The following is a 24353-nucleotide window of genomic DNA, read 5'->3' as shown; positions in this document are numbered from 1 at the left end:
CAAGAGGTGGAACTTGTGTTGCTTTGAAGGTGTTTTAATTGTTGAACAGCCTTTGGCAGACTGTTTTCCTTGTTGCTGGTGTTCTTAGGCCTAGTACAATTAGGAAACAACTTCCCAGAGATACCAGGATGACAAAAAGCATTGGACAGGAGGTGGATACAGGCACATGGGCCACCTCAGGAGGATGTGAGGACAGATCCATAGGTGTATTGAGGTGCTTGAGTACAAGCCTGCATCTAGCTCCTAGAGGGGTCAAGTGAGCTGGTATTGAGTATTTCAGCAGTGAGGGGTGCAGCAGTGTCTGAATTAGGGACTGTCAATTGTGAGACCTTGACCTCCCCCAGGATTCTTCAAGCTCTACTTTCTCTCCAAGGTTGGATCCATGCTGTGTACACTCCAATGGACACACTGGTTTTTGGAGGCAACTTCTTACACAGCTTCAACATCCCTATGCAGCTCCGGATCTACAGCATCGAAGACCGGACACGGGTAAGAACCTGTGGGAGAGCTGGGAGGACCTGAGCTCCTGGGGTGGTGGGAAGGGTGCAGCCAAGAGCAATGATCTGCAGGCAGACAAGTCATCTCACCCTGGGAGAGATGGCTCCAGCTCCAGCTGTCTGTAAGCATAATGTCCAAGCCTCCTAAATGTACAGGTCTGGAGCAGAGAACGCTGTTGGCAAGTGGGTGTTCTTGCTTGCTTCTTCTGGAGACATGGGTCCTGCTGTGCCAAGAGGCTTCAGGGCACTCATGGGCTGTGATGGACAGTGATGGCTTCTCCAAAGCAATTCAGGGTGCTGCAGCAGTGTGGGTTAGCACGCAGATGTCAGACCATCATCCAGAGCAGCTGACACACAGGATGATGGAGCACGTGCCTGCTCCACCACCTGAGTAGCCTCAGGAAGGTGAGGACAGCAGCAGGGTCAGGAGCATCTTCTGCCAGCATGTGAATGTTGTGACAGATGTGACAGAGCCCTGATTGCTAAATAACTGAGCTTGATTAAACCTCTGCATAGACCAACCCTTTCCCTCTATACAAGCACTGTCAGATGCTGTGCTGGGATTTGGGAAGAGGCCTTGAACCTCTTCCCTTCAGCTGAAACCTTTTGTGGCACTCTGCCACTTCTTCTTGTACTGATGAGCAGGTCTGTGGGGGAAGAGCTGCAACCCTAACAAAGAGAAATGAAATGTTAATGGCTTGCAAGTGAGTAGTGCCTGGTCTCTGCTCTGCCTGGTGATAATATCCTCCTGCAAAGAGAATTACATCAGGCTGCCAGAAGGATGAATGATGCTGTTACACATGTACATGCGTTTCCTGTCTCTCAGGAGGCGATCGGTCTGGTTTGAGGCAGCAGTAATAAATAAGAGCTATCTCTGTGCTGCCTGGTGGTGGAGGAGGCTTGAGCCAATCCCTTTTTGCTCTCCTCTTCTGCAGGTCCCAAATAAGTTTCGTTATCCCTTCTATTATGAGATGTGTTGGTACGTGCTGGAGCGCTATGTCTACTGCATCACCAGCCGCTCACATCTCACCAAGGACTTCCAGAAGGAGTCACTCAGTATGGGTAAGCCCCCCTGCATTGACCATCTAGCCCTTATTCCTTCTCACTTGTATCAAAGCACCCCAGCACCCTCCTGCAGGGGTGCTGGCTGGCTCAGAAGGGTGCTGGGCAGGGGAAGACTCACTTTGAGACCATCACTTCCTCAATTTCACAAGGTGTTTCTGTGGGTATTTCCTCCCTTGTCACTCTTTGCTGCAGTGAGAGGACGTTGCAGACTTGGCCAAAGGAGGTGCCATTTCTTTCTTTCCCTCTGAACAAGAAGTCAAACCAGCCAGTTTTGCTTCCTCCTTTGCAACAGGCCAGGTTCTTTTGCTTGTGTTAAACCAGCACACAAGTTCCTGGCCTTGCTGGTACACACAAAGCCTTTAACAGAAGAGGTGGAGGGAAGTTGCAGTCCCCACCACTGTGCTGTGGGCTGCAGGGCAGTAATGCTCTCTGGCTGATCAGGACCTTCCTGCACACAGAGTTTAAAACACTGTCAGAGTTATTTGTGCAGGGAGTCTCTTGCAAAAGGAATATTTGGCTTCCTTACAGCCAAGGCAGGCAGGGCCTGAGCCTCCACACAAGGCTCTTGAAGCCAATCTGTCCTCACTCCCCTCAGAAGCTGTAAATACTGACCCCAGGGCACCTCTCCTCACAGCTACAGCCTCTTTGGGCCTTTTGATTTCTATCCAAGGGCCTGCAGCAGAGGGACACAGCTCCCAGCTCTTGTCCTTTCCCTGTGGGTCTCTGGAGATCCCCCTCAGCACTTGGTTTGGGAAAAGCTGTTTCTGTCCTCTTCCTTCCTGGAGATCTCCAGCACCTTCATCACCTTTGCTCTACCACTGAGCAGTGCGAAGTGGGAACTAGTGCAGAGAGCTGAGAGGAAGGGAGCAAGAGAGCCTGTCAGAGGAAGGTGTTTTATCAGGCTCAGAGACCTTGCAGTCAACTGGTTAAAGTCCACATCCTCTTTCTCCCATCATGAGGGCAGGATCAAGGTCTCGAGTCACTCAGGACCAGGTAGCTGCAGATCCCAAGCTCTCCGGAGCAAATCAGGTTGGACGGGGCTTCAAGCAACCTGATACAGCAGAAGATGCCCCTGCCCATGGGTTGGACTAGATGATCTTTAAGGTCCCTTCCAACCCAAACCATTCCAGTATTCTATGAAATCCAAGCTAGGGCGTTGCTGCCTCCTATTCTTGGATGTTTTCCTATGTCCTGTGCCTCACCTTCCCACAAAACGAGCCAGGAATGGGAAAGGGTTTTAGCTGTTCTTTTCCAGCTGCTTCATGTCCCATCCTTTCATCCCGCTTTGTCCCATATGTATCTGTTGCTCCAACATCTCTGGTTGCTTGGAGGAATCCTCTAGAAACACGTCCTCTGGCCACTGTGCTCTTCTCTCACTCTTGCTCCATCATGGCAGATATGGAGCTGAGCTCCTCGGACTCGGTAAACATGGAAGAGGAAGAGGAGGAGGAAGAGGATGAGGATGCAGCAGGGAAGGAACCCAGGCGACCGGTCACAAGGAGGTCCATTCTCACCAGCCCCATTGCCAACGGTGCCAATGTGGACTATGATGAACTGGGCAAGAGCTGCCGGAGCAGCCTGCCAGGTCTGAAGAAGACCCCTTCTATAGACTCTTCCGACTCCAGCCGGGGCTCCCAGAACGGCCAGGCCTGTGATCCCAATGGAGGCAGCCCACGCAAGAGCAGGAAGGTGCATCTGACCCAGTTTGAGCTGGAGGGGCTGCGCTGCCTCGTGGACAAGCTGGAATCACTCCCCCTGCACAAGAAGTGTGTTCCCACCGGCATTGAGGATGAGGATGCTCTCATCGCTGACGTCAAGGTAGGGAGGTGTGATGGGGATGCAAGTTCCTCGTGGTTGCCAGGGTGCTGGGATTGATCCTGGCCTTACCTCGCTGTCCTGGGATAAGGGGGTGATGTGTCTGCAGGCTTGGTGTCCTCTTCTTCCTATCTATGAGGTTTATGTTGCACCGGTTGATGCTGAGGGACACCCATGGCTTGGATTTTGGGTCAGGGCTAGCAGGGGCAGCGTGGCTGAGACTCCTGTGGGGCTCTCTGTGTCCCTTATGGGTGTCAGTGCAAGAGTGCTTGTTTGTGTCCAGTTCTCTCTCCATCCTGCTTTACACCATGAGCTGTATCTGCCAAACCTGTTGAGCTGCCTCCAGAGGCTTTGGTGTTTCAGCCCTTTCAGCAGCAAGGTGAGAACATCAGCCTCACTCTCCCCCAGAAATCCATTTTAGTCCCTCAAACCACAGTTACCACCTTCTCCCTTCATTGCTGGTGGTGCTCTATCCATTCAGCTGCTTGCCTGTACCAGAGCTGACATCCAGACACAGCCATGGGTGTATCCTGGTCATTGCCATTGTGTTTCTTGGTTCCAAGTGCTGTCTCCTGATAGTTTTGTGTGGTAAATCCAGTGCTGTGCTGTGTTTGGAGCAATGGGTGCAGCTTTGGGGTCCCAAGGTTGTGTGCTCTGGTAGAGCTTGGTTGAAGAAGTGTGAGCAGATGCTGTTGGGGGGCTGCACTTCTGGTTTCCTGTGGCTTCCTCAAGTACTCAACACGTGTGTTTCTGAGCCACTGCAGTGTGGTGGCCTCAGCCCTGCTGTGAACCATATGAAGCTCTGGAGAAACTCAAGCTTTGAGCTGTGTTTCACCCTTCTTGGACTGAAACAGGGAGGCTGATGGGGTGCGTTGGGTGTTTTGAAGGCAGAGCATTCAAGGTTGTCAGCGTTCAGCTGGGTTTTAAGACTTGTGTTGTGGAGCTGATGGATGTGCCTGTGGTTTCGGTGTGACTCACCAGCCCCTGTGTCTGGTTGTAGCTCACAGCCGAGCTGTGGGTGACAGGCCCTGCAGTGTGGTCAGAGCAAACAGCTTCTCTGAAGGACTTGCACCTTAAAGCTGTTCTCTGAGGTTCAGAAGGATCCTGAGCTGCAGGACTCTGTCCCTCAGGACCAGCAGCCTCCCAGGTAAAGCCTGTGCTATGGAGCATCCTCAGGGCGTCAAGATCCTTCACCAGTCTGCTGAAAAACAGGACAAGTTTGTCAAGCTACAGCAAACCTCTGCCTTCAAAACTTGCATTTTCCTTAGAGGGGATGGAAGTGGCAAATAGAGGTTGGCTTCTAAAACCTGGAAGGGGAGTAAGACATTTGTAGCTAAACCTTTTATAGTTGGTCTGGTCACTGAAAAGCCCAATGAGTGAAGGTCTGACTTTCAGTATCAACAGTTTGTCTGGAGAACACCATCTTTAGTTATTCTATTTTTTTAAGGCAGGACAAGCTGTTACCAAGCAAGAGGTGTGGAATTTCCATCTATGCATCCATAGCTCATGATGAATCCTATTCCAGTCAGATTTCTTTTGGAAGCTTCCTTCTAATAGCTCTTGTGTCCTTGCAGAGCTGTAGCTGACTCTCGCAGAGCACAGTCCTACCATGGCTGTGTTTAAGCACAACCCTTCCCTTCTCTGGGCTTGTTCGGGTGTTCCTCCCTTTCCTTGCAGCTCCTGGGAGACATAATCCATGTAGGATCCTTCGTGCTGCACCCCAGGCTTGGATCCCTTCTGTTCATCTCTTTATGTGCTAGAAGACAACTAGACCCTACTCCATGGTCAGTGGTTCAAGCTAAATGGAAGCTCTATGTTCCCCACAGCGTCTTAGCCTGACTCTGAGGCCACTGATCTGCACCAGGTACTCTTCCAACCCCTCCATCTCACCAGGTGAGGTCATCAATGGACCTCGAATGAGGATTTTGGGAAAGACCTGCTCTAGAGAAGCACAGAATCAGTGTATTCTCAGTGCTCACCAGCTTCACTGCTGTCCCTACAAGCGTCCAGTTAGATGCTGTGTTGTGGAAGGGTTTCAGGATCAGAACATGGTGTTTCTTCATCACAGAGCTCAGACATGCAGGTCACAGGCCAGGAAGATGCTTCCCTTTCCCACAGCCTCCTGTGCGTGGTCACGACTCCAGGATGTCTCTGTTGGGTCACACGAAGAAACACACTTCTGTATCCTGTCATGAGTTGAGCCTGGAGCCATCACATGGTGGGATGTAATACTTTGGATGTGACAAAGATGTGCTTCTAGTTCCATGGCAGGAGGGATTGTCCATCTGCTGACACTCTAAACCCATCCTAGAAAGGGCTGCATCAGGCATCTTGAATAGGAAGAGCGTGTTGCCACCTCTGCTGCTTCTAGCTTTGCCTTGGAAAGCTTCTGGTGACTCCACATCACCACATCATGAACTGGGTGGACTGAGAGATGCTCTCCAGTGGCTTAAATGGGAGGGCCAGCAGAAGTCAAAAATGCTCCAGCACTGCCTCAGGAGAAGATCTGCCCTTGCAAAATGAGGTTGTGACACGTTGCTTTGAGGCACCGAAGTCTTGCTGGAAAACCTCCATGCATCTGGTGGTGCTTCTGTGCGTGGTCTGCACTGGGGCCATCAGAAAGATCATTGGCAGAGAGGGAACTTCTGAGAGGTCCTGTTGTCTCTTGATTGTTCCTGTCCATCGCTTCTTGGGGTGTGCTGGTTTCCATCACTTAGACATCAGAAGAGGGGGGTGGTTCATGAGGGTAGGACCTGCTGAGGTCTTGGGAGCTGAGCCCATGTTTGAACCGTTCTCTTGCTGCAGTGCCACCAAGCCCTGAGGCCTCGGTAACTGTCACAGACGGGTTCTATCTGGGCTCTGCATGGAGGTGGTGGAGCACCAAGCTAGAAGAGCCTCTCCCAGAAGTGCTTTGGGGTCTCCAGGACCTCATCTTAAAGCCTCTAATGTGGCATTGCCCACATACGTGCCTCTGGTGTGTTGGGTCTCCCCGTGATCATAGACATCTTCTCACTCCTCTGCAAACGCACGTTGCTCTCCTCATCTGCTCCTCCTGTGGGTCACATCTGCCTGAAGCATTCCCTGTGCTTCCTGCTCTCCTTTCCCTGCCCCAGTCAATCCTCCAGCTGGAATTGGCTTTCCCAGTACAGTTTGTTTCTCCATGTGCTCATGTCTAGGAGAAGAGGTGAACATGTCAGCTTGCTGAAGCCCAGGGGATGTAACAGCACCGATGAGCACCCTTGGGAGGAGCAAGCACCCTGCTCCTTCTCTGCGGTCATGAGGAGAGCGTGTGCCGTCCCCATTTGCTGCAGGGCAATGGGATACAGGGAGGATTTCATGAGGAATGGGGGTCAATTCCATCAGGGATGGATGAGGAAGGTCAGGATGGCCTTTGAGCTGTGCTAAGAAGGTTCCCCCTTGGTGGCACAGCAGCACTGGTCTGCAGAGAGCCTGTGGGTGGTGTTGGTAGCTCAGATGGTGACAGTCTGGACCCAGGTACCTGGTCAATGTATCTGGAGGCAGGAAAGATGAGCTGGAGTTGCTGGAGATGCTTTGGCTGGATCAGGAATGGGAGCAGCCGCTGTTCTCCAATGCTGCCTTGGGCAGCTTACTTCATTTCCAGACTTCCCTCCATTTGAATTGTGGTGTGGAGCTGGAGCTGGGTGATGGTTGGGGAGACTTTATGTCACCCAGTGTGGGGTGTCCCCCTCTAGTGGTTAGGTCACTGGTGGCTTTGGGACTACAGCAGCTCCCAAACTTGGCCAATGGGATGTTTGTCGAGGAAGGTTCGTCCATCCAGGATGGGTGCAGTCCCTGCAGCCCCCACCTTCCAAAGGACTGATCCCCCCCACGCTTTCACTTACAACCCCTTTCTCCCCACTCACCCCACTCCTCTCTCCGTGCAGCTTCCGCTTCCACCAGAAACCCCCCAAAAAACCACCTCGGAGAAGACAAAAGAAAGGCAGTGCTGGTGGTGGTGGTGGGGGGGGGGGTGTCTGGGAATGAGAGCCGGTGTCCAAGCTCTTGGCCACGCTTTCCCCTTGCCCTGGGGAGCCATGTCCTGGGCTCGGGGCTGGTGGCGAGGGATGGAGGTGGGCTCCAGCACCCATGTCCCTGCGCCAATCGGCGGGGCGCCAGCCGGCCGTGCCGGCCCCTCCCGGCTCTGCAGCAGAACGGCTCTGCCCTCTGTGCTCGTACGTTGGCTCTTCTTTTTTTTTTCCTCCTCTCTCTTCTGCCATCTTCCCGTTGCAAAGCATTGCTGGGAACCGCATGTGGGTGACGCAGCAGCATTGTTTCAAGCTCAGGAAGCTGCCGCTGCTGCTGCCCAAAGGCTCCGGAGGAACACGCGGTTGCCGGGGCGGCTGCCGGAGCCCCGCAGGAACCAACAGTGCTCAGGGCTGGGGGTATCGCTGCTCCCCCAGCCATGTCCTCCAAGACCGGGGGTCCTGCTTGGGGCCACTCGGACTGAACCAGCCCCTAGAGGGGTCTGTGTTGAGGGGGGACACCCGGAACAAAGAGGGCTCGGCAAACTTCACCCCGGAGTCACGGCAGCTCCAGAGGCGCAAGGTCAGGCAGTTGGCAACGCTCGTGGGACGGGGAGGGGACACTGGGATGCGCTCGGCACAAGCCAGGCTGGGAGGGGACCGTGGGGGTGGAACCCCTGTTTCCATGGGGGGGTCCCTGGCTGGTGCTTGGGCTCACCTCTCCTCTCCCCTTCCTCCGGGTACCACGTTCCGGCTGGGGGATGCATGCGGTGCGCTCGCAGGGTCCCCGCTGCTTGTCCCCATGGGCAGAAGAGGGGACAAGGGGGCTTTCATCCACCCCGGATGCAGCTGCAGCACCCGGGTTCCCCCCACCTCCAACAGCCCCTTGGGACCCCCATGGCTGGAAACGTGCTTGAACCACCAGCAGCACCCCCACAGTGCCCCAGGCAGGGGGAGGCTGCGGTTCCCTGCCCATGTGTGTGTGATATCTAGATTATATATATATATTTTTATATGTATTTATATGTATTTATATATATTTATATGTGAGCCCCCAGCCCCTGACCTTTCCTTTCAGCGTGTGCTCATGGGAAAGGCTGGGGGGAGGCAGAAAGTCTGTAGGCAGCAGGGGAGCGGAGGGGGAGGCTGCAGCAGTTTCCTGCCTCCCGCAGCCACCCGAGGAGGAGGGGGGGAACACCGGAAAGCCAGGCTGGAGCAGGGGGCTTGGATACCCCCCACCCCTCCCACCCACCCAGAGCCGGACACCCCGCGGGGGGCACCGGCCGGGGCCATGCCTGGCAGCGGGAAGCAGCACCCCGGGATGCAGGCAGGAGGTTCCTGCCAGCGTAGCCATGGCAACGCCAAGTAAATAAAGCACCAAAATTCGGTGGGGAATGGATGCGGGGAGTGGGGGGTGATGGATGGGGGGGTTTGAAATGGAGGTTGGGAGCACCCATCCAGCCGGAGCGATGGTGCCTGCAGGGCAGCCTGCCCATCCGGTGGGTGCTGAGGCATCTCTCATGTTAATGCCAAACCCTGAGGCAATGCAGGAGAGAAGCTCTTGGCTCCCCACAGCTTGTGCCAGGCTGTGGAGGGGCTGCTGGGGCACCACATCCTGCCACCGCTGCACCCTCCAGCTACCGCATGCAGGGGGAACAGATGAGGACTGACCCTCGTGAATCCTCCCCTGTAAATCCCAATGGATTGCAGAAGCTTGGCACACACTTTCCTCCCCTACCCCCGCGCAGCGCGGGGCCTCGGGGCTGAAATGCAGTTGATGAAAGCGCTGGTGCAGATCGACTCGACAGAGCTTGTCTGTGTGGTGTGGGGAGGGATCGCTGCTGGCGGGGGTGGGATGGGGATGGGGACGGCTCCTTCCCAGCCTTCTTGGAAGCACGTTGGCATCAGGACAGAGCCCGCCTCGCTTGTTTCATTCTACTCATACCTGTGCTTTTTGTCTCTTTGCTTCTCCCCATCTCCCTCCATTAGCTGCTGCTAGAAGAGTACGCGAACAGCGACCCCAAACTGGCACTTACAGGCATCCCCATCGTCCAGTGGCCCAAGAGAGATAAGGTAGGAGCTGCAGGGAGGGGACCTGGGTGGGTATCGCATGTGGTTGAGCTGATGACATGCCCTTGGTCGAGATGGGACGTGGTGGCACCACTTCCGTACCTGCCTCTGGAGGCCAGGCCAGTGGGTGGAAAGGGAGCAGTGCCAGGGCAGGCAATGGGGTGCAACCAGCTCCACAGCACTTTGTTTGTGGGCAGTGGTGGAGGTCTCCCACCGTGCTGGTTGCCCCAGCTCAGCCAGTGGGTGGTCACTGGGTCAGCCCCAGCTCCTTCAGTTGTGCTCTGAGGAGCTGGAGCCCTGCTGTTGATGGAAGGGTGATCCTCTAAAGGGCACTCTCCAGCAGCTCTCTGGCCCAACGCGGGGTGGTATGAGTAATGTTGTGTGTCAGGGGAACATATCCCTGTTGTATCCCCTGAGGGATGAAGGGCAAGGTGAAGGGATGATGGTCAGCATCAACCCTGCCTGCCCAGCCTTTCACTGCTGGGTGAGCGTGTCCCTTGGGTCCCTGCCCTGCCAGCATGCTGCTGTGCTGTAGCATTGGCTCTTGTAACCCCAAGCAAGGCAGCTCCCTCCCGGGGGTCTCTACCTGCAGAGAGAGCAAGGAAAGGGACCTTTCCGCCCTTCTCTCCACTGCTGTGCTCCAAAGCTGGGCTACAGATGAGCAGACAGAGGCAAAGAGCAGCCATTGTCCTCTTGGACTTCCCCTCTGCAGGCTGCCTTCCCATAGCCCACCAGAATGGCTCCTGTAGGGCACTGCTTCCTTCCTGCCAGGAGACAGGCTCATGGGCAGGCATATGGGAAGAGCCGGACCCCATCACACCGGGTAGGATGGAGACCAACAGCCCTCTTGGGTTGGAGGTGCCTGTCTCTGCCTGCCAGCCCTGCCCAAGAGGATCCAGAGGGATTTGCTGGTCCCCGAGCAGCACGAGGATCTCAGGAAGCTTTTCTGGGAGAAAAGACCTGAAGATGGCTGCACGCTTTGGATGCAGCGCTCAGATGCTTGGCACATCCCTGATCCTGTCTTTGTGCTGGGTTGTTTTGGGTGCCTGCCCTTCTCCAAGCCCATCAGTTGTGGTGTGCACAGCACAGCAGGTCGATCATGGAAGGATGCTACAGCTGTAAACAGGGGTGCTCGGGTGTTCCCAGTGCACCTTGAGCTTGTGGAGTGTGACCAGCAGGTTGAGGGAGGAGATTTTCTCCCTCTATTCCACTCTGGGGAGACCCCCCCTGCAGCCCTGTACCAGGGGCAACAGCACAAGAAGGACGTGGAGTTGTTGGAGTGAGGCCAGAGGAGGCCCCGGAGCTGCTGCGAGGGCTGGAGCAGCTCTGCTCTGGAGCCAGGCTGAGAGAGCTGGGCTGGGGCAGCCTGGAGAAGAGAAGGCTCCTGAAGGGGACACCTTAGAGCAGCTCCAGTGCCTAAAGGGGCTCCAGGAGACCTGGAGAGGGGCTTTGGACAAGGGCCTGTAGGGACAGGCCAAGGGGAATGGCTTTAACCTGCCAGAGGGGAGATTGAGATGAGCTCTGAGGCAGAAGCTCTTCCCTGTGAGGGTGCTGAGGCGCTGGCACAGGGTGCCCAGAGAAGCTGTGGCTGCCCCATCCCTGGCAGTGTTCAAGGCCAGGTTGGACATAGGGGCTTGGAGCAACCTGCTCTAGTGGAAGGTGTCCCTGCCCGGGGCAGGGGGTTGGAACTGGATGAGCTTTAAGGTCCCTTCATCCTAAACCACTCTGGGATTATATGAAAGAGTGACCAGAGCTGTCACATCGGAGCTGAGCCCTGTCCCCTTGCGCAGCTGCAGAGGGGCAGCATGGATCAAGGACAACCTTTCTGGCTGCCTGGATGGACTTTGTCATTCCTTGCCTCAGAAGACAAGAGTGACTGCTACTGAAACACCCCTTTTGAGACTCAGCAGCCCTTTTGAGACCCATTTCTGACTCCTGATGGGGGGGTGGGAGGAAGGAGAGCTCTTGGCTTGGGGCGTGCTGGAGCATGATACAGGCTCCTTTGTCTGCAGAGAGGTGATGGAGCAGGGCTGCTGTCACGTTATGCGGATCAGAGGCGTTCTGATCCAAGCTGAATGCAGCTCCCCTCTCATACCACTTCCTTCTCCATTGCTCTTGCCAGCTAAAGCTCCAGGCCCGGCTGAGGGTGCGCCTGCCCACCATCCCCATCACCAAGCCACACACCATGAAGCCAACCCCTCGCCCGACACCCGTCAGGTCCACGGTGTCTCCCATCGTGTCCGGCGCCCGGCGGAGGCGGGTGCGGTGCCGAAAGTGCAAGGCCTGCATGCAGGGCGAGTGTGGCATGTGCCACTACTGCAGGGACATGAAGAAGTTTGGTGGCCCCGGCCGCATGAAGCAGTCCTGTGTCCTCCGGCAATGCTTGGCGGTGAGTCTGCGGCCTCATCCTGTGCTGTGAAGTCCGCTGGGAAGTCTGTGTGGTCAAGCAGGGTCAGGCAGAGGAGGGCAGTGAGCAGAGGAGGCCACGAGGATAACCAGGGGCTGGAGCAGCTCCCGTATGGAGCCAGGCTGAGAACACTGGGGCTGTTCAGCCTGGAGAAGAGAAGCTGCGTGGAGACCTCGGAGCAGCTTCCAATGTCTGAAGGGGCTACAAGGATGCTGGAGAGGGACCTTCATCAGGGACTGGAGTGATAGGACAAGGGGTGATGGGTTCAGACTGAAACAGGGGAAGTTCAGGTTAGATATAAGGAAGAAGTTCTTTACTGTGAGGGTGCTGAGGCACTGGAATGGGTTGCCCAGAGAAGTGGTAAATGCTCCATCCCTGGCAGTGTTCAAGGCCAGGTTGGACAGAGCCTTGGGCAACATGGTCTAGGGTGAGGTGTCCCTGCCCATGGCAGGGAGTTGGAACTGTATTATCTTATGGTCCTTTCCAGCACAAACCATACTATGATTCTACAGAACTTGATTCCTGGGGGATAGTTGGCTCCTTCCCCATGATTCAAGCAATGAGGGAGAGGAGGAGGAAAGGGGGAAAGCTGTCTCACCTTGCCCTGGTTTCACCCCTGCTTTCCTTTGTAGCCCAGGCTGCCTCACTCGGTCACGTGTGCACTTTGTGGGGAGGTGGATCAGAACGAGGACTCGCAGGACTTTGAGAAGAAGCTCATGGAATGCTGCATCTGCAATGAGATTGTTCACCCTGGCTGCCTGCAGGTGAGCTGCAGGGGGGCCAGAGCGGAGGGGGCTTGGCTGTGGGGAAGGCCTGCTGCTGACTGCCCGCTTCTCTTTGCAGATGGATGGGGAAGGGCTGCTCAACGATGAGCTCCCCAACTGCTGGGAGTGCCCCAAGTGCTACCAGGGTGACGACGCAGAGAAGGGACAGGTAGGAAGCAAGCTGTGCTGTGGCAGGGCAAGGATGCGTGTCCTCCATCCCATTGCATCCTGCTAGGGGATGGGCAGTGTTCAACGGGGGTGGGCTGCAATCCAGGGCACCATTTGGGCAGCAGTGAGTGACAGTGGGGTCACTGGGGGCCTGGCAGCCTCTTGCTGTAGTCTGGGCCTGGGGTGTTGCAGGGGGTTGAGCTGTCAGCCCCCAGCTCTTTGTCCCTGGCTCACAGTGAGCCCATCAGCAGGCCAAGGACAGGCTCCTGCAGAAGCAGCAGGCACAGACGGGTTCCTCTGGAGCCAGCAAGTGACTGTGTGTGGTGGCAGCTGGTGGCTGCCAGCGCTGCCCAGGACACTGCCCTATGGCTGCTGCATCACCTATAGAACCACTGTGGATGGAAGTGCAGCAGCTAAGGCAAGCCAGGCAGGGAGCAGCCCCCCTGGGGCATCTTCTCCTGGTGATGTCCATGCTTTAGGGTGCACATCTCCCCAGTTCCTGGGTTGCCCAACACTTCATGCAGATGCAGTGAGCACCCCTTGTCCCCACGGTGCCTTGTGCTGAGCTGTGATCCTCAGAGCTGCTGCTGCAAGAGGCAGGGGTTTGTAGGAGCCACCCCCAACCTCAGGGACACCCCGTTTGTGAAGGGAGAAGGAAGATGTTGGTTGCTGCTGTGGGTGGACTCTGGTCCTGGTGGTACTGCCAGCACCATGATGTTACCCAGGAGAAGGGGGATGCATTCCCCAGCCCCACCGCAGGCTCCATCCCCACTAACCTGCCACCCTTCCTCCCCGCAGAAGCGGAAGGTGGAGGAGAGCGACGACGACACGGCGCAAGCCAAGGTGCTGCGGCCCCTGCGGAGCTGCGAGGAGCCCCTGACCCCCCCTCCCAACTCTCCCACCCCAATGCTGCAGCTGATCCACGACCCAGCATCACCTCGAGGCATGGTGACCCGCTCGTCCCCAGGAGCCGGCCCCAGCGACCACCACAGCGCCAGCAGAGACGAGCGCTTCAAGCGGCGGCAACTGCTGCGGCTCCAGGCCACCGAGAGAACCATGGTGAGGGAGAAGGAGAACAACCCCAGCGGCAAGAAGGAGCTGTCGGAGGTGGAGAAGGCCAAGCTACACGGCTCCTACCTCACCGTGACGCTCCAACGCCCCACCAAAGACGTCCACGGCACTTCTATCGTCCCCAAGCTGCAAGCCATCACGGCTTCCTCCACCAACCTGCAGCACTCGCCACGCGTGGTCATGCGTCACGCACCCACCAGGATGCCCCTGCGGGGCGGGGGTGAGGAGGAAGCGGCCGCCGAGGAGGATGAGGAGGAAGAGGAAGAGGAGGACGAGAACGCGGAGGAAGGGGGGGCGGCCCGGCTCAATGGCCGAGGGGGCCGGGCGCAGGAGGGCGACGAGAGCTGCATGCAGCGCGAGGTGTGGATGTCAGTGTTCCGCTACCTCACCCGCAGGGAGCTCTGCGAGTGCATGCGGGTGTGCAAGACCTGGTACAAGTGGTGAGTGTGGGGACAGGGAGGGGAAGGAAAGGACAGCGCATGGTCCTCATCCCGCCACCAGGCATCTGGCCATGTGGGAAGGGGAGAAGGGATCTCGAATCCGTGTCCTCCCTTTGCAAAGGCACATCCCAGGCAGTGTTGCACTGCTCAGACCCTGCTGGCTCTTGTCTCTGCCATATGTGCAGTGGTCTCTATTGTCCCCTTCTGCCTTCCTCTTGTCCCCTCTGTTGGGAGGTGGCGGCAGGCTGTGCTGTCACCTGAGCACCCGTGTCCTTGCAAGGTGCTGATGCCCTTTCCTCGCCCGCTGCCCTTGTCCTTCCCTGTCTCCTGCTTCCCAGCAGGCAGGGGAGGGCAGGCTGAGGCGGGGAATGGGTTTACTGGCTGGAAATGCCTTGGGGGGGGGGCAGCGGGCCCAGAAGACAATGCTGGCACAGGGACAGCTGTGGATGGAGGGCTTGGGAACAGACTGGAAACTGGGAGGTTTCTAACTGCTGAGCAGCAGGAATGGCACGATGGGAAAGGACCGGCCCACTTTGATGAGCAGTGGGTGGGAATGGTGGTGTGTGATGGCTGGAGGAGAGCATCCTCTCTCCCCTCACTGATGTGGCACCTTCAGAAGCACAGCTGAGCTGCCATCAATTCCTGGGTCTCCCCAAGTTCCCGTGGGAGAAGAAACCACCTCCAGGCTCTGTTGCAGTTCCTGGCACAGCAGCAAAGCACTGTCAAAGCCATGGGGTGGAACCAGGCTGAGCGTTTCGCCTGCTGGGAGCAAGGATGCTTGAGATTTTTGCCCTGGCAGGAGGAGCACCCAGGAGGGGGCAAACAGGCAGAGCTGCGACTCCCAGTCTTGTTATGTGGCGGCAAAACCCTGCTGGAGTTGTTTTGGGTGTCCCTCTATGGCTGGACACCCTCAGCACCCTCTTCATGTGTTGGGGACGCCAGACAGAGGAGCCTTATTCTGCGTCTGAGGCCACACCAGGGCTGGGCTCCTCCTCCCTGAAGCTGGGCAACCCACTGGCTGTCATCTCTCGTCCCACGGGGCTCACCTTGTCCTTGTCCCCCAGGTGCTGTGACAAGAGATTGTGGACAAAGATCGATTTGAGCCGGTGCAAGTCCATCACCCCGCAGGCGCTGAGCGGCATCATCAAACGACAGCCCGTCAGCCTCGACCTCAGCTGGACCAATATCTCCAAAAAACAGCTCACGTGGCTCGTCAACAGGCTTCCAGGTGAGGGTGGGATGGGATGGGGTCCCTATCCGTGCCGTCAGCCTGCTCCCAGGCTTCCTGATGGCTGGAGCACAGCGGGAGACACCCTGGTACCCTCATCAGCTGGAGAACACCCTGGTGCCTGCATCCCATCACCCAGGATGCAGCCCATAGCGATGTGGTTTCCTGCTGCTCACCATCAGAGAGCCCAGCTCCCCGTCCCAACCCAGGCAGGGAGAGGAGCTGCTTCTTCCTGTGCTTGGAAAACAAAGGGATGAGATCTGGGATGCCTCGGAGCTAACCAAGCCTGTCTGACTTGTTCCCTTCTCCCGTCAGGCCTGAAAGACCTCATCTTAGCGGGCTGTTCCTGGTCTGCGGTCTGTGCTCTCAGTACCTCCAGCTGCCCCCTTCTCAGGACCCTCGATCTTCGGTGGGCAGTAGGAATCAAGGACCCTCAGATCCGGGATCTACTCACGCCTCCAACAGACAAACCCAGTAAGCTGTTGCTGATGGTGAGCTCCCTATGGCTGCGGGGAGCTGGAGGAGGGTGACATGCTGGGCGCAGAGCAGGGAGGCGATGCTGGATCTGGAATACCCCAGCGCAGCCGGGTGGGATAGTCCGTGCTCAGCTTCTCCTCTCCCGTTGCAGGTCAGGACAATCGCAGCAAGCTCCGGAACATGATTGATTTCCGGCTCGCCGGGCTGGACATCACGGACGCCACGCTGCGGCTGATCATCCGCCACATGCCCCTGCTCTCCCGCCTCGACCTCAGCCACTGCAACCACCTTACGGACCAGTCGGCCAATCTCCTCACGGCCATGGGCTCTTCCACACGCAACTCCCTCACCGAGCTCAACATGGCAGGTGGGTTCCCTGCTCTGGGTGGCACGGGCTGGTCAGAGAGTCATGGAATGGGTTGGGTTGGGTTGGGAGGGAGCTTAAAGCTCATCCAACCCCTGCCACGGGCAGGGACACCTTCCACTAGAGCAGGTTGCTCCAAGCCCCTGTGTCCAACCTGGCCTTGAACACTGCCAGGGATGGGGCAGCCACAGCTTCTCTGGGCACCCTGTGCCAGCGCCTCAGCACCCTCACAGGGAAGAGCTTCCTTTTATCCCACCTAATTCCTCCCTGTTTCGGTTTGAACCCGTCACCCCTTGTCCTTTCGCTCCAGTCCCTGATGAAGGTCCCTCTCCAGCATCCTTGTAGCCCCCTTCAGACACTGGAAGCTGCTCTGAGGTCTCCAGCAGCTTCTCTTCTCCAGGCTGAGCAGCCCCAATGTTCTCAGCCTGGCTCCATACGGGAGGTGCTCCAGCCCCTGATCATCCTCGTGGCCTCCTCTGGGTTTGCTCCAACAGCTCCATGTCCTCCTGATGTTGAGGACCCCAGAACTGCACACTGTGCTGCAAGTGGGGTCTCCCCAGGGCACAGCAGAGGGGGAGAATCCCCTCCCTGACCTGCTGCTCACGCTCTGGGGGTGCAGCCCAGCACACGGGGGGGTTCTGGACTCAAGCGCACACTGAAGCCAGGTCATGGGGAGCTTCTCCTCACCCAACACCCCCAGGCCCTTCTCAGGCCTCCTCTGAATCACTTCTCTGCCTGACCTGTAGCTGTGCCATGAGCAGAACCTAGCACTTGGCCTTGTTGACCTCCATGAGGTTCACATGGTCCCACCTCTCCAGCCTGTCCAGGTCTCTCTGGATCCCATCCCTTCCCTCCAGCGTGTCGACAGCACCACATAGCTTGGTGTCAGTAGCAAACTTGCCGGTCTCCCTGGGTTTTGCTCGTCCAAAGATGCCCTGGCTGGACTTTGCTGTTGTCCTCCTTCCATCCTGACGTGAGAGCTCAACTCACTCTTCCTCTCGTCTCCCCTCTCCAGGCTGCAATAAGCTGACGGACCAGGCCTTGCTCTACCTGCGCCGCATCTCCAACGTCACCCTCATTGACCTGCGAGGTTGCAAACAGATCACCCGCAAAGCCTGTGAGCACTTCATCTCGGACCTGTCCATCAACAGCCTCTACTGCCTGTCCGATGAGAAGCTGATCCAAAAAATCAGCTAGAGACCCTCCCCGGGGCAGACTGAGGAGAAGGAAAAAGAGCCCATCCCACCCCTTTCGGAGAGCCGCTCCTCCACATCCCCATCCTTGCCCTCCGTGTCCTGCCGCTGCTTCCCACCGGACTCGGCAGGCAGGGCCGCTGCTGGCCTCGCTCCATCGTCCTTCCTCCTCCTCCTCCCCCGGGACTTCTGCCGATGAAGATGTCCCGCCAAGGCTGGCCAGTACCAGAGGAGGAACGGGCACATGGCAGGGAGCCTCAGCCCGGAGGCTGGCCGCTCCCAAGGTGGAGGTTGTAACAGAGATCTCTGTGCAGAGAAATGGGGCACCCTCTTCCCCCCCCTACCCCCCCAGCTTTTCCCCTTCTCCCCGTCGTCTCCTTGCCTTGAAACACTTTGTCACTTCCCCGTTAGCACAAAGCTTGAGGGTCAAGGTCTCTCCGAGGAAGCGGGAGCAGAGCTGGAATGAAACGTCCCCCTCCGTGCCACCACCAGCTCATCGCTTGCCCCTGCGCTCTCAGCCCCATCGCGGGTCCCTTCGTCCGGCTGCAGGGGCTGGGATCCAACCTCCTCCTTCTCCCACCGTTCTCCTGCATCCCGGTGGCTCTGAAAGCGAGGACAGGAGCCCCACAGCACCGGCCAGGAGCAAGGGGGGGCACTTTGCATCCTGCTCTTCCCACTGCCCGGGGAGGCGAGGCTGGGGGACAACGCGCTTCCACTCCGGGCCAGCGCCAGCCTTCCCGGAGCACCGTCTGTCCCCACCGCAGCCCAGCACCGAGGTGATGGCCGGGGCCGGAGCAGGGGCCACCCCACAGGTACACCAGAGCTCAGGGAGGACTCGGGAAGCATCAGCCAGGGGTGAGTGAGCACATGAACGAGGGGAGGACAAAGAGCTGCCTCCTCTTCCTCGCCACCTCCTCTACACGTGGCCCGGCATCATGAAGCACTCTAGGGGCCACCATGGCCATGGTTGGAAGGGTGGGGGGGGGGGGTGAAGGCTGCTCTGTCTTAACCCAGGGCGCTGTGGCCTGGGACCGAACTGGCACGAATGTCCCCGCTGCATTGTCCTCTCTCCTTTCCCCCCCCCTCCAACCCCACTTTTAGCTGCCGTTTTTCCTTTGCAATGAATGGTCGGTCCAAAGAACGTCTCTCTCGGGCAGCAGAGAGCTTTTTGCACTTTAAAAAAAAAAAAACAAAAAAAACAAACAAAAACAAGCAAATGACGACAAAAAAAATGACAAAAAAAGACACACACGAAAAAGAGAAAAAAGAAAAAAAAAAAAAGGTTGGAATCTTCTTCTTTTTTTTTTTTTGGGGGGGGGGGGTGTGACTATTTTATTTCCCTCCCTGTGACCGGACGCTCCCCATCTCTCTCCTGGTGTCAGGACCCTGCTGGCCCCAAGCCTGGCCCCATAGCACAACCTGGCCACCCCCCCGATAACCCCCCCCACAGCCCTGGAGACGATGACGGCCAACAAGGGGGGGGGGTCCCCACTGCTTCAGAAGCAATAAGGGAGGAAGGAGATGCCTCCATCCATCCTCCGCTTCCCGGCTGCTGGATAAGGGGGATGGATGCACGGATGGACGAGAGGGTTGTGCCGCGGGGGAAGCCGGAGGGCTCGGAGCAGCCACCACGGCTCCGGGTGTGAGGAAGAGCGGAGGCCACCCTGCCTTAGCCTGCCTTGGAAGGGAAGGACATCGGGAATCTCACAAGCTTTTCTTTTTCCTTTTGGATTGAGGTTTTTTTGGGGTTTTTTGTTGGGTTTCTTTGAGTTCTTTTGCAACGAGAAAGAAAGAATTCCAGGCCGAGATCGAGCTCTGCCGGAGCCGGGTGGGCGCAGGGACATCCTCCACCATGGCCATGGTTGGGGTTGGATGGAGGGTCCGTATCCCCTTCATCATCCTCCTCCCGTGTGGCTGCAGAGAGACTCCGGTGCGTGACCCTCATCCCCCTTCCACTCCTTGGGCAAAAGGGGGGAGGAAAATCCATAAGGAAGAGAGAGAAAAAAAAAAAAGAAAGAAGAGAATTATATATATAAAAAAAGAAGAAAGCAATCACTTAGTGATTTAAAAAACAACCCGGACTGCTCCCTCAAGACAACCCCTGCAAGAAAAAGTCATTGTTTAAAGGGTTTGGTTGTGTTTTGGTTTCGTTTCAATTCCCACCCTCCTCTTCCTCCCCCCTTCCCAATTTCCTTCCCTCTTCCCTCCCCCCCCCACCCCCCCCTTCGGAGAAATATTGTAAATATCTATTTTTTTGTTGGCGATTTAGAGTCCATCTCTGATGTTTGTGCTTTAAAATTAAATGTAAGCATTAAGGGTAAAAAGCAAACCACGTCTGGCTGCTCTCTCAGTCGCTTTTGGTTGGGGTTTGGGGGGGTTCTTATTCCCTGAGCCCAGGGATTGGTTTTGATTCCATTTTATTGGGGCTTTTGGGTTGGTTTTTCCCTTATTTTCCTTTCCAATGGTGGGGTTTGGAGAGGATCTTTGCTCATATGAGCACAGGGATGGGAGGGAAGATCCCAGCCTCCCAAGGGGAATATTTTGTTTCTTGGGGGGGGGATTTTTTTGGAATCAAAAAGAGAAAAGAAAAAAATCAGGAAAAAGATCCAAATGCTGTGTCTCGGCTCTGCCCGTTGTTTGTCCGTGAGGGAAGTGGAGGGGATGAGGTTGGAGCTCCCGGCCCTTCGCAGGGATTTCCTGGAGCTTCCTCTGATGGGTCATAGCATCCATGTGTCCCTGGTGGGTCAGGAGCAGTGGTGGCAGCCATCCCCATCATCCCCTAGGGAATGGTGGTGGCGCTTGTCCCTGTGTCCCCATCATCCCCTAGGGAATGGTGGGGGCTATTCCCAGGTCCCCATCATCTGGGGAATGGTGGTGGCAGCCATCCCCATATCCCCATTCTCTCTTAGGGAATGGTGGTGGCATCCATCTCCTCATCACCTCCTTGGGAACGGCGGTGACAGTTGTCCCCATGTCCCCATCATTCCCTAGTGAACGGTGGTGGCATCCATCTCCATATCCCCATCATCTCCTTCCCCACCGATGAGCCTGGGCCGTGCCAAGCTGTTGCCCATCCCTTGGGAACACCACTTGCTCCCAGCGGATTCCAGCGCTGCTGGAGCTGAGGGCTTTGCTGCTCCCCTGCTCATCCCAAAACCGGGAGCTGCTTCTCCACCGCAGCCGCGTTGGAGCACGGTTCCCACCCTGGCAGGGAGCAGGCAGGGAATGCAGGCATGGAATGCTGGCCGGGAGCGCAGGCATCTCCCCGTGCCCGCTCCGTGCCTGGCTCCGGCTCCATCTCCCGTTGTTGGCCAAGCCAAAGGTGTTTCCTGGCTGCGCCCACGCTGGGATCAGACGCACAGGGATGTGCCAGGCAGCATTCCACAGGGATTTCTTCCTCTCCTTCCTGGTTTAGATGCCGCGAGCGGGGCCGGAGCAGCGCTGCGAGCCCACACCAGTGACCACCGGGGATGGGGCTGTCACACGTGGTGGCAGCGCCTGCAGGGACACGCGTGGTGCTGCGTGGTGCCACATGTGCGGGCTTAGGCGGTCATGTGTGGTCACACACACACACACAGAGTGTGGCAGGTGCGGGGACACGCGTGGGGTCATGCACGCGGTGTTCATGCATGTAGTGTCGCATTGGTGTCACACATGCGTAGTGTCACGCTCGGCATGACACACACACGGTGTCACACACATGGTGTTCATACACAGTGTGACACAGAGGCAGTGACACACAGTGACACACACAATGTCACACACAGTGTTACACACCCGTCACACACACACACAATGTCACACAATGTCATACATGTGTCACACACAATGTCATATGCGTCACTGACATGATGTCACAGTCACACATACACGATGTCAAACACATGATGTCACACAGACATGATGTCACACACATGGTGTCACACAGGATGTGACACTGTCACACACATGAGGTCACACACACATGATGTCGCACACATGTCATACGCACACACAATGTCACACACACACGATGTCACAGACATCATATCACACAGTGTCACGCATATGATGTCACACACACGTCACACATGATGTCACACACATGATGTCACATGGTTACACACACAGATGTCACGCACACACATGATGTCACACACACATCACACGCATGATGTCACACACACATGATGTCACACACACATCACACACATGATGTCACACACACGTCACACATGATGTCACACACATGATGTCACACACACGTCACACATGATGTCACACACATGATGTCACACAGTCACACACAGATGTCACACACACATGATGTCACACACATCACACACACGATGTCACACACACATGATGTCACACACACGTCACATGCATGATGTCACACACATGATGTCACACACACATGATGTCACACACGCGTCACACACCATCACCCCACACGCCCCCGCCGGTGTCTCGGCCACGCCCCTGTGGGCGGGGCGATGGGAGGGGCTCCGCAGCGGCCCCGCCCCGCGGCGGCAGGCGCACGGGCACGCGCTCCCTCAGGCGCCGCTCCCGCCATGGTCCCCCCCCAGCGCTGAGCCCCGCCGCCGCCGCCGCCGCCGCCGCCGCACCGGGGGGGGGGTGGTGGGGGGGGTGGGGGGTGGTGGCACACGTCCCGGTTCCGGTTCCGGGACCCGGTTCCGGTTCCGGGTCCGCCCGGGTCGGGGTCCGGGTCCGGTCCGGTAGCCGCGGTGGTGGTGGGCGGCGGGTCCGGCGGCGCGGCGCAAGATGGCGGACCTGGAGGCGGTGCTGGCGGACGTGAGCTACCTGATGGCCATGGAGAAGAGCCGCGCCGCGCCCGCCGCCCGCGCCAGCAAGAGGATCCTGCTGCCCGAGCCCAGGTGAGGCCCCGCCGCTCCCGGGAACCCCCTCACCCCGCCCCGGCCCGCGCCGGCACCCCCTACGCTCGCACCCGCAGCCCTGGGCACGGCGGTACGGGGGTGGGCACGGGTGTGCGTGTGTGTACATGGGTGTACATGGGTGTACATGGATGTACGGGAGTGTACAAGGGTGTATGTGTGTGTATGTGTGTGTACATGGGTGTACGTGTGTGTGTACATGTGTGTACATGGGTGTACGGGTGTGTACGTGTGTGTACCTGGGTGTATGTGTGTGTACACGGGTGTACACGGGTGTACATGTGTGTGTACATGGGTGTACGGGTGTGTGCATGGGTGTACACGGATGTACACGGGTGTGTACATGGGTGTATGTGTGTGTACATATATGTACATGGGTGTACATGGGTGTATGGGTGTGTACATGGGTGTACATGGGTGTGTACATGGGTGTATGGGTGTGTACACAGGTGTACACGGGTGTACCTGGGTGTACCTGGGTGTACATGGGTGTACACGTGTGTACGTGTGTGTACGTGTGTGTACATGTGTGTACATGGGCACCTGCCTGTGCACACACACACACACAGAGCCTGGCACATGTGTGTACATGGAGACATGGACACAGACACACAGCCTGTGTGTGCCCCCTGTGCCCACAGCACACCTGTGCGTGCACACACATGTACCTGTATGTGTGTGCGGTGCCGGGGCGCGTACACACACCCGTGTGTGTGTTTACACGCGCCGTGTACATGAGCGCACACACGGAAGGGCTCAGCACAGGACTCTGCCCTCCGTGTGCACACACACACACACACCCCCCGTGGTGCTCCCACATCACCTTCTTGATCACAGCTTCCCTTTGCACGCCCTGCCTGCACTGCCCCTATGTGGGGCACAGCACCCTGCGTGGGGCACAGCACCCTGTGTGGGGCACAGCGCCCTGCACAACAGCCTGACACACACACACAGCCCTGCACAGACATCCCCGCTGCCAGACCCCGCTGCCCTCCTGTGCCTTCAGTGCCAGGCACCACAGAGGGGTTTTTGGGGGGTATCCCCCTCCCCACCCTCCCATAGACCCCAATGTATGGGACTCCCTCTGCCTGACCCTAATGGGGTGCCACAGCGTGTCACACATGGGGGGGACACACGCAAGATGGGAGGATGCACACGCCAGCAAACATGGGGACATGGGAGAGGAGGGGCATGGCGGGTCCATGGGGGTGTATGTGGGGGGCACAGGGGGTGCTGATCCCCTCCGATGTCCCCCTCCAGCATCCGCAGCGTCATGCAGAAGTACCTGGAGGACCGGGGAGAGGTGACGTTCGACAAGATCTTCACGCAGAAGATCGGTGAGTGGGGGGCACAGGGGGACACCCACAGACACGGGGGGGCACTGGGGGAGGGCAGTGGGTTGGTGGCACTTGTGACAGTGGCCGTGGCTGCTCCCCTCTGCCCCTGGTGTGGCCTGGGGGAGCCGAGGGGCTGTGGCAGGGTGCTGGGGGCTGCGTGACACAACCCCATGGGCCCCCCCCCGGCACTTCCCCAGCACAAACCGTCCAGGGCAGGAAGCGCCTCTCACTTCCTCCCGCCGGCTCCGGCGGTTTCCGGGCACGTCCGCCCCACGGCAGCCATTCCACAGTGCCCCTGCCCCACTGCAACCCTGCCCCACTGCACCCCTGTGCCCCTACCCCACTGCAACCCTGCCCCACTGCAACCACACTGCAACACTGTGTCCCTGCCCCACTGCAACCCCACTACAACCCTGCACCACTGCACCCCTACTGCATTCCTGTGCACCTGCCCCACTGCAACCACACTGCAACACTGTGCCCCTGTCCCACTGCAATCCCACTGCAACCCTGCACCACTGCACCCCTGTGCCCCTGCCCCGCTGCAACCCCACTGCACCCCTGTGCCCCTGCCCCACT

At 57.6% G+C, this 24353-nt stretch overlaps 1 protein-coding gene across 3 annotated transcripts in view; it reads left to right on the top strand.

Annotated features, from left to right (window-relative positions):
- The window catches only part of KDM2A (lysine demethylase 2A), a 48756-nt gene extending 29225 nt beyond the window's left edge, over nucleotides 1-19531 (top strand). The window contains exons 11-22 of one of the 3 annotated variants that reach the window (XM_030481507.1): nucleotides 374-489; nucleotides 1433-1559; nucleotides 2959-3380; nucleotides 9350-9433; nucleotides 11553-11819; nucleotides 12470-12601; nucleotides 12681-12770; nucleotides 13568-14280; nucleotides 15345-15508; nucleotides 15824-15982; nucleotides 16137-16352; nucleotides 17365-19531. In XM_030481507.1, coding sequence (XP_030337367.1) covers nucleotides 374-489; nucleotides 1433-1559; nucleotides 2959-3380; nucleotides 9350-9433; nucleotides 11553-11819; nucleotides 12470-12601; nucleotides 12681-12770; nucleotides 13568-14280; nucleotides 15345-15508; nucleotides 15824-15982; nucleotides 16137-16352; nucleotides 17365-17546 — 2672 coding nt within the window. In that variant the 3' untranslated portion in view covers nucleotides 17547-19531. Of the gene's footprint in view, nucleotides 1-373; nucleotides 490-1432; nucleotides 1560-2904; nucleotides 3381-7387; nucleotides 7944-9349; nucleotides 9434-11552; nucleotides 11820-12469; nucleotides 12602-12680; nucleotides 12771-13567; nucleotides 14281-15344; nucleotides 15509-15823; nucleotides 15983-16136; nucleotides 16353-17364 lie in introns of those variants that run through there. The other 2 variants (XM_030481506.1, XM_030481508.1) reach the window with 2 other exon arrangements.
- The last annotated feature ends 4822 nt before the right edge of the window (nucleotides 19532-24353 follow it).

The sequence above is a fragment of the Strigops habroptila genome, chromosome 4 (assembly GCF_004027225.2).
Source record: "Strigops habroptila isolate Jane chromosome 4, bStrHab1.2.pri, whole genome shotgun sequence".
Taxonomy (NCBI): domain Eukaryota; kingdom Metazoa; phylum Chordata; class Aves; order Psittaciformes; family Psittacidae; genus Strigops; species Strigops habroptila.
Note: the sequence above shows the minus strand (reverse complement) of the source record. Positions and strands in the feature narration are given on the sequence as shown.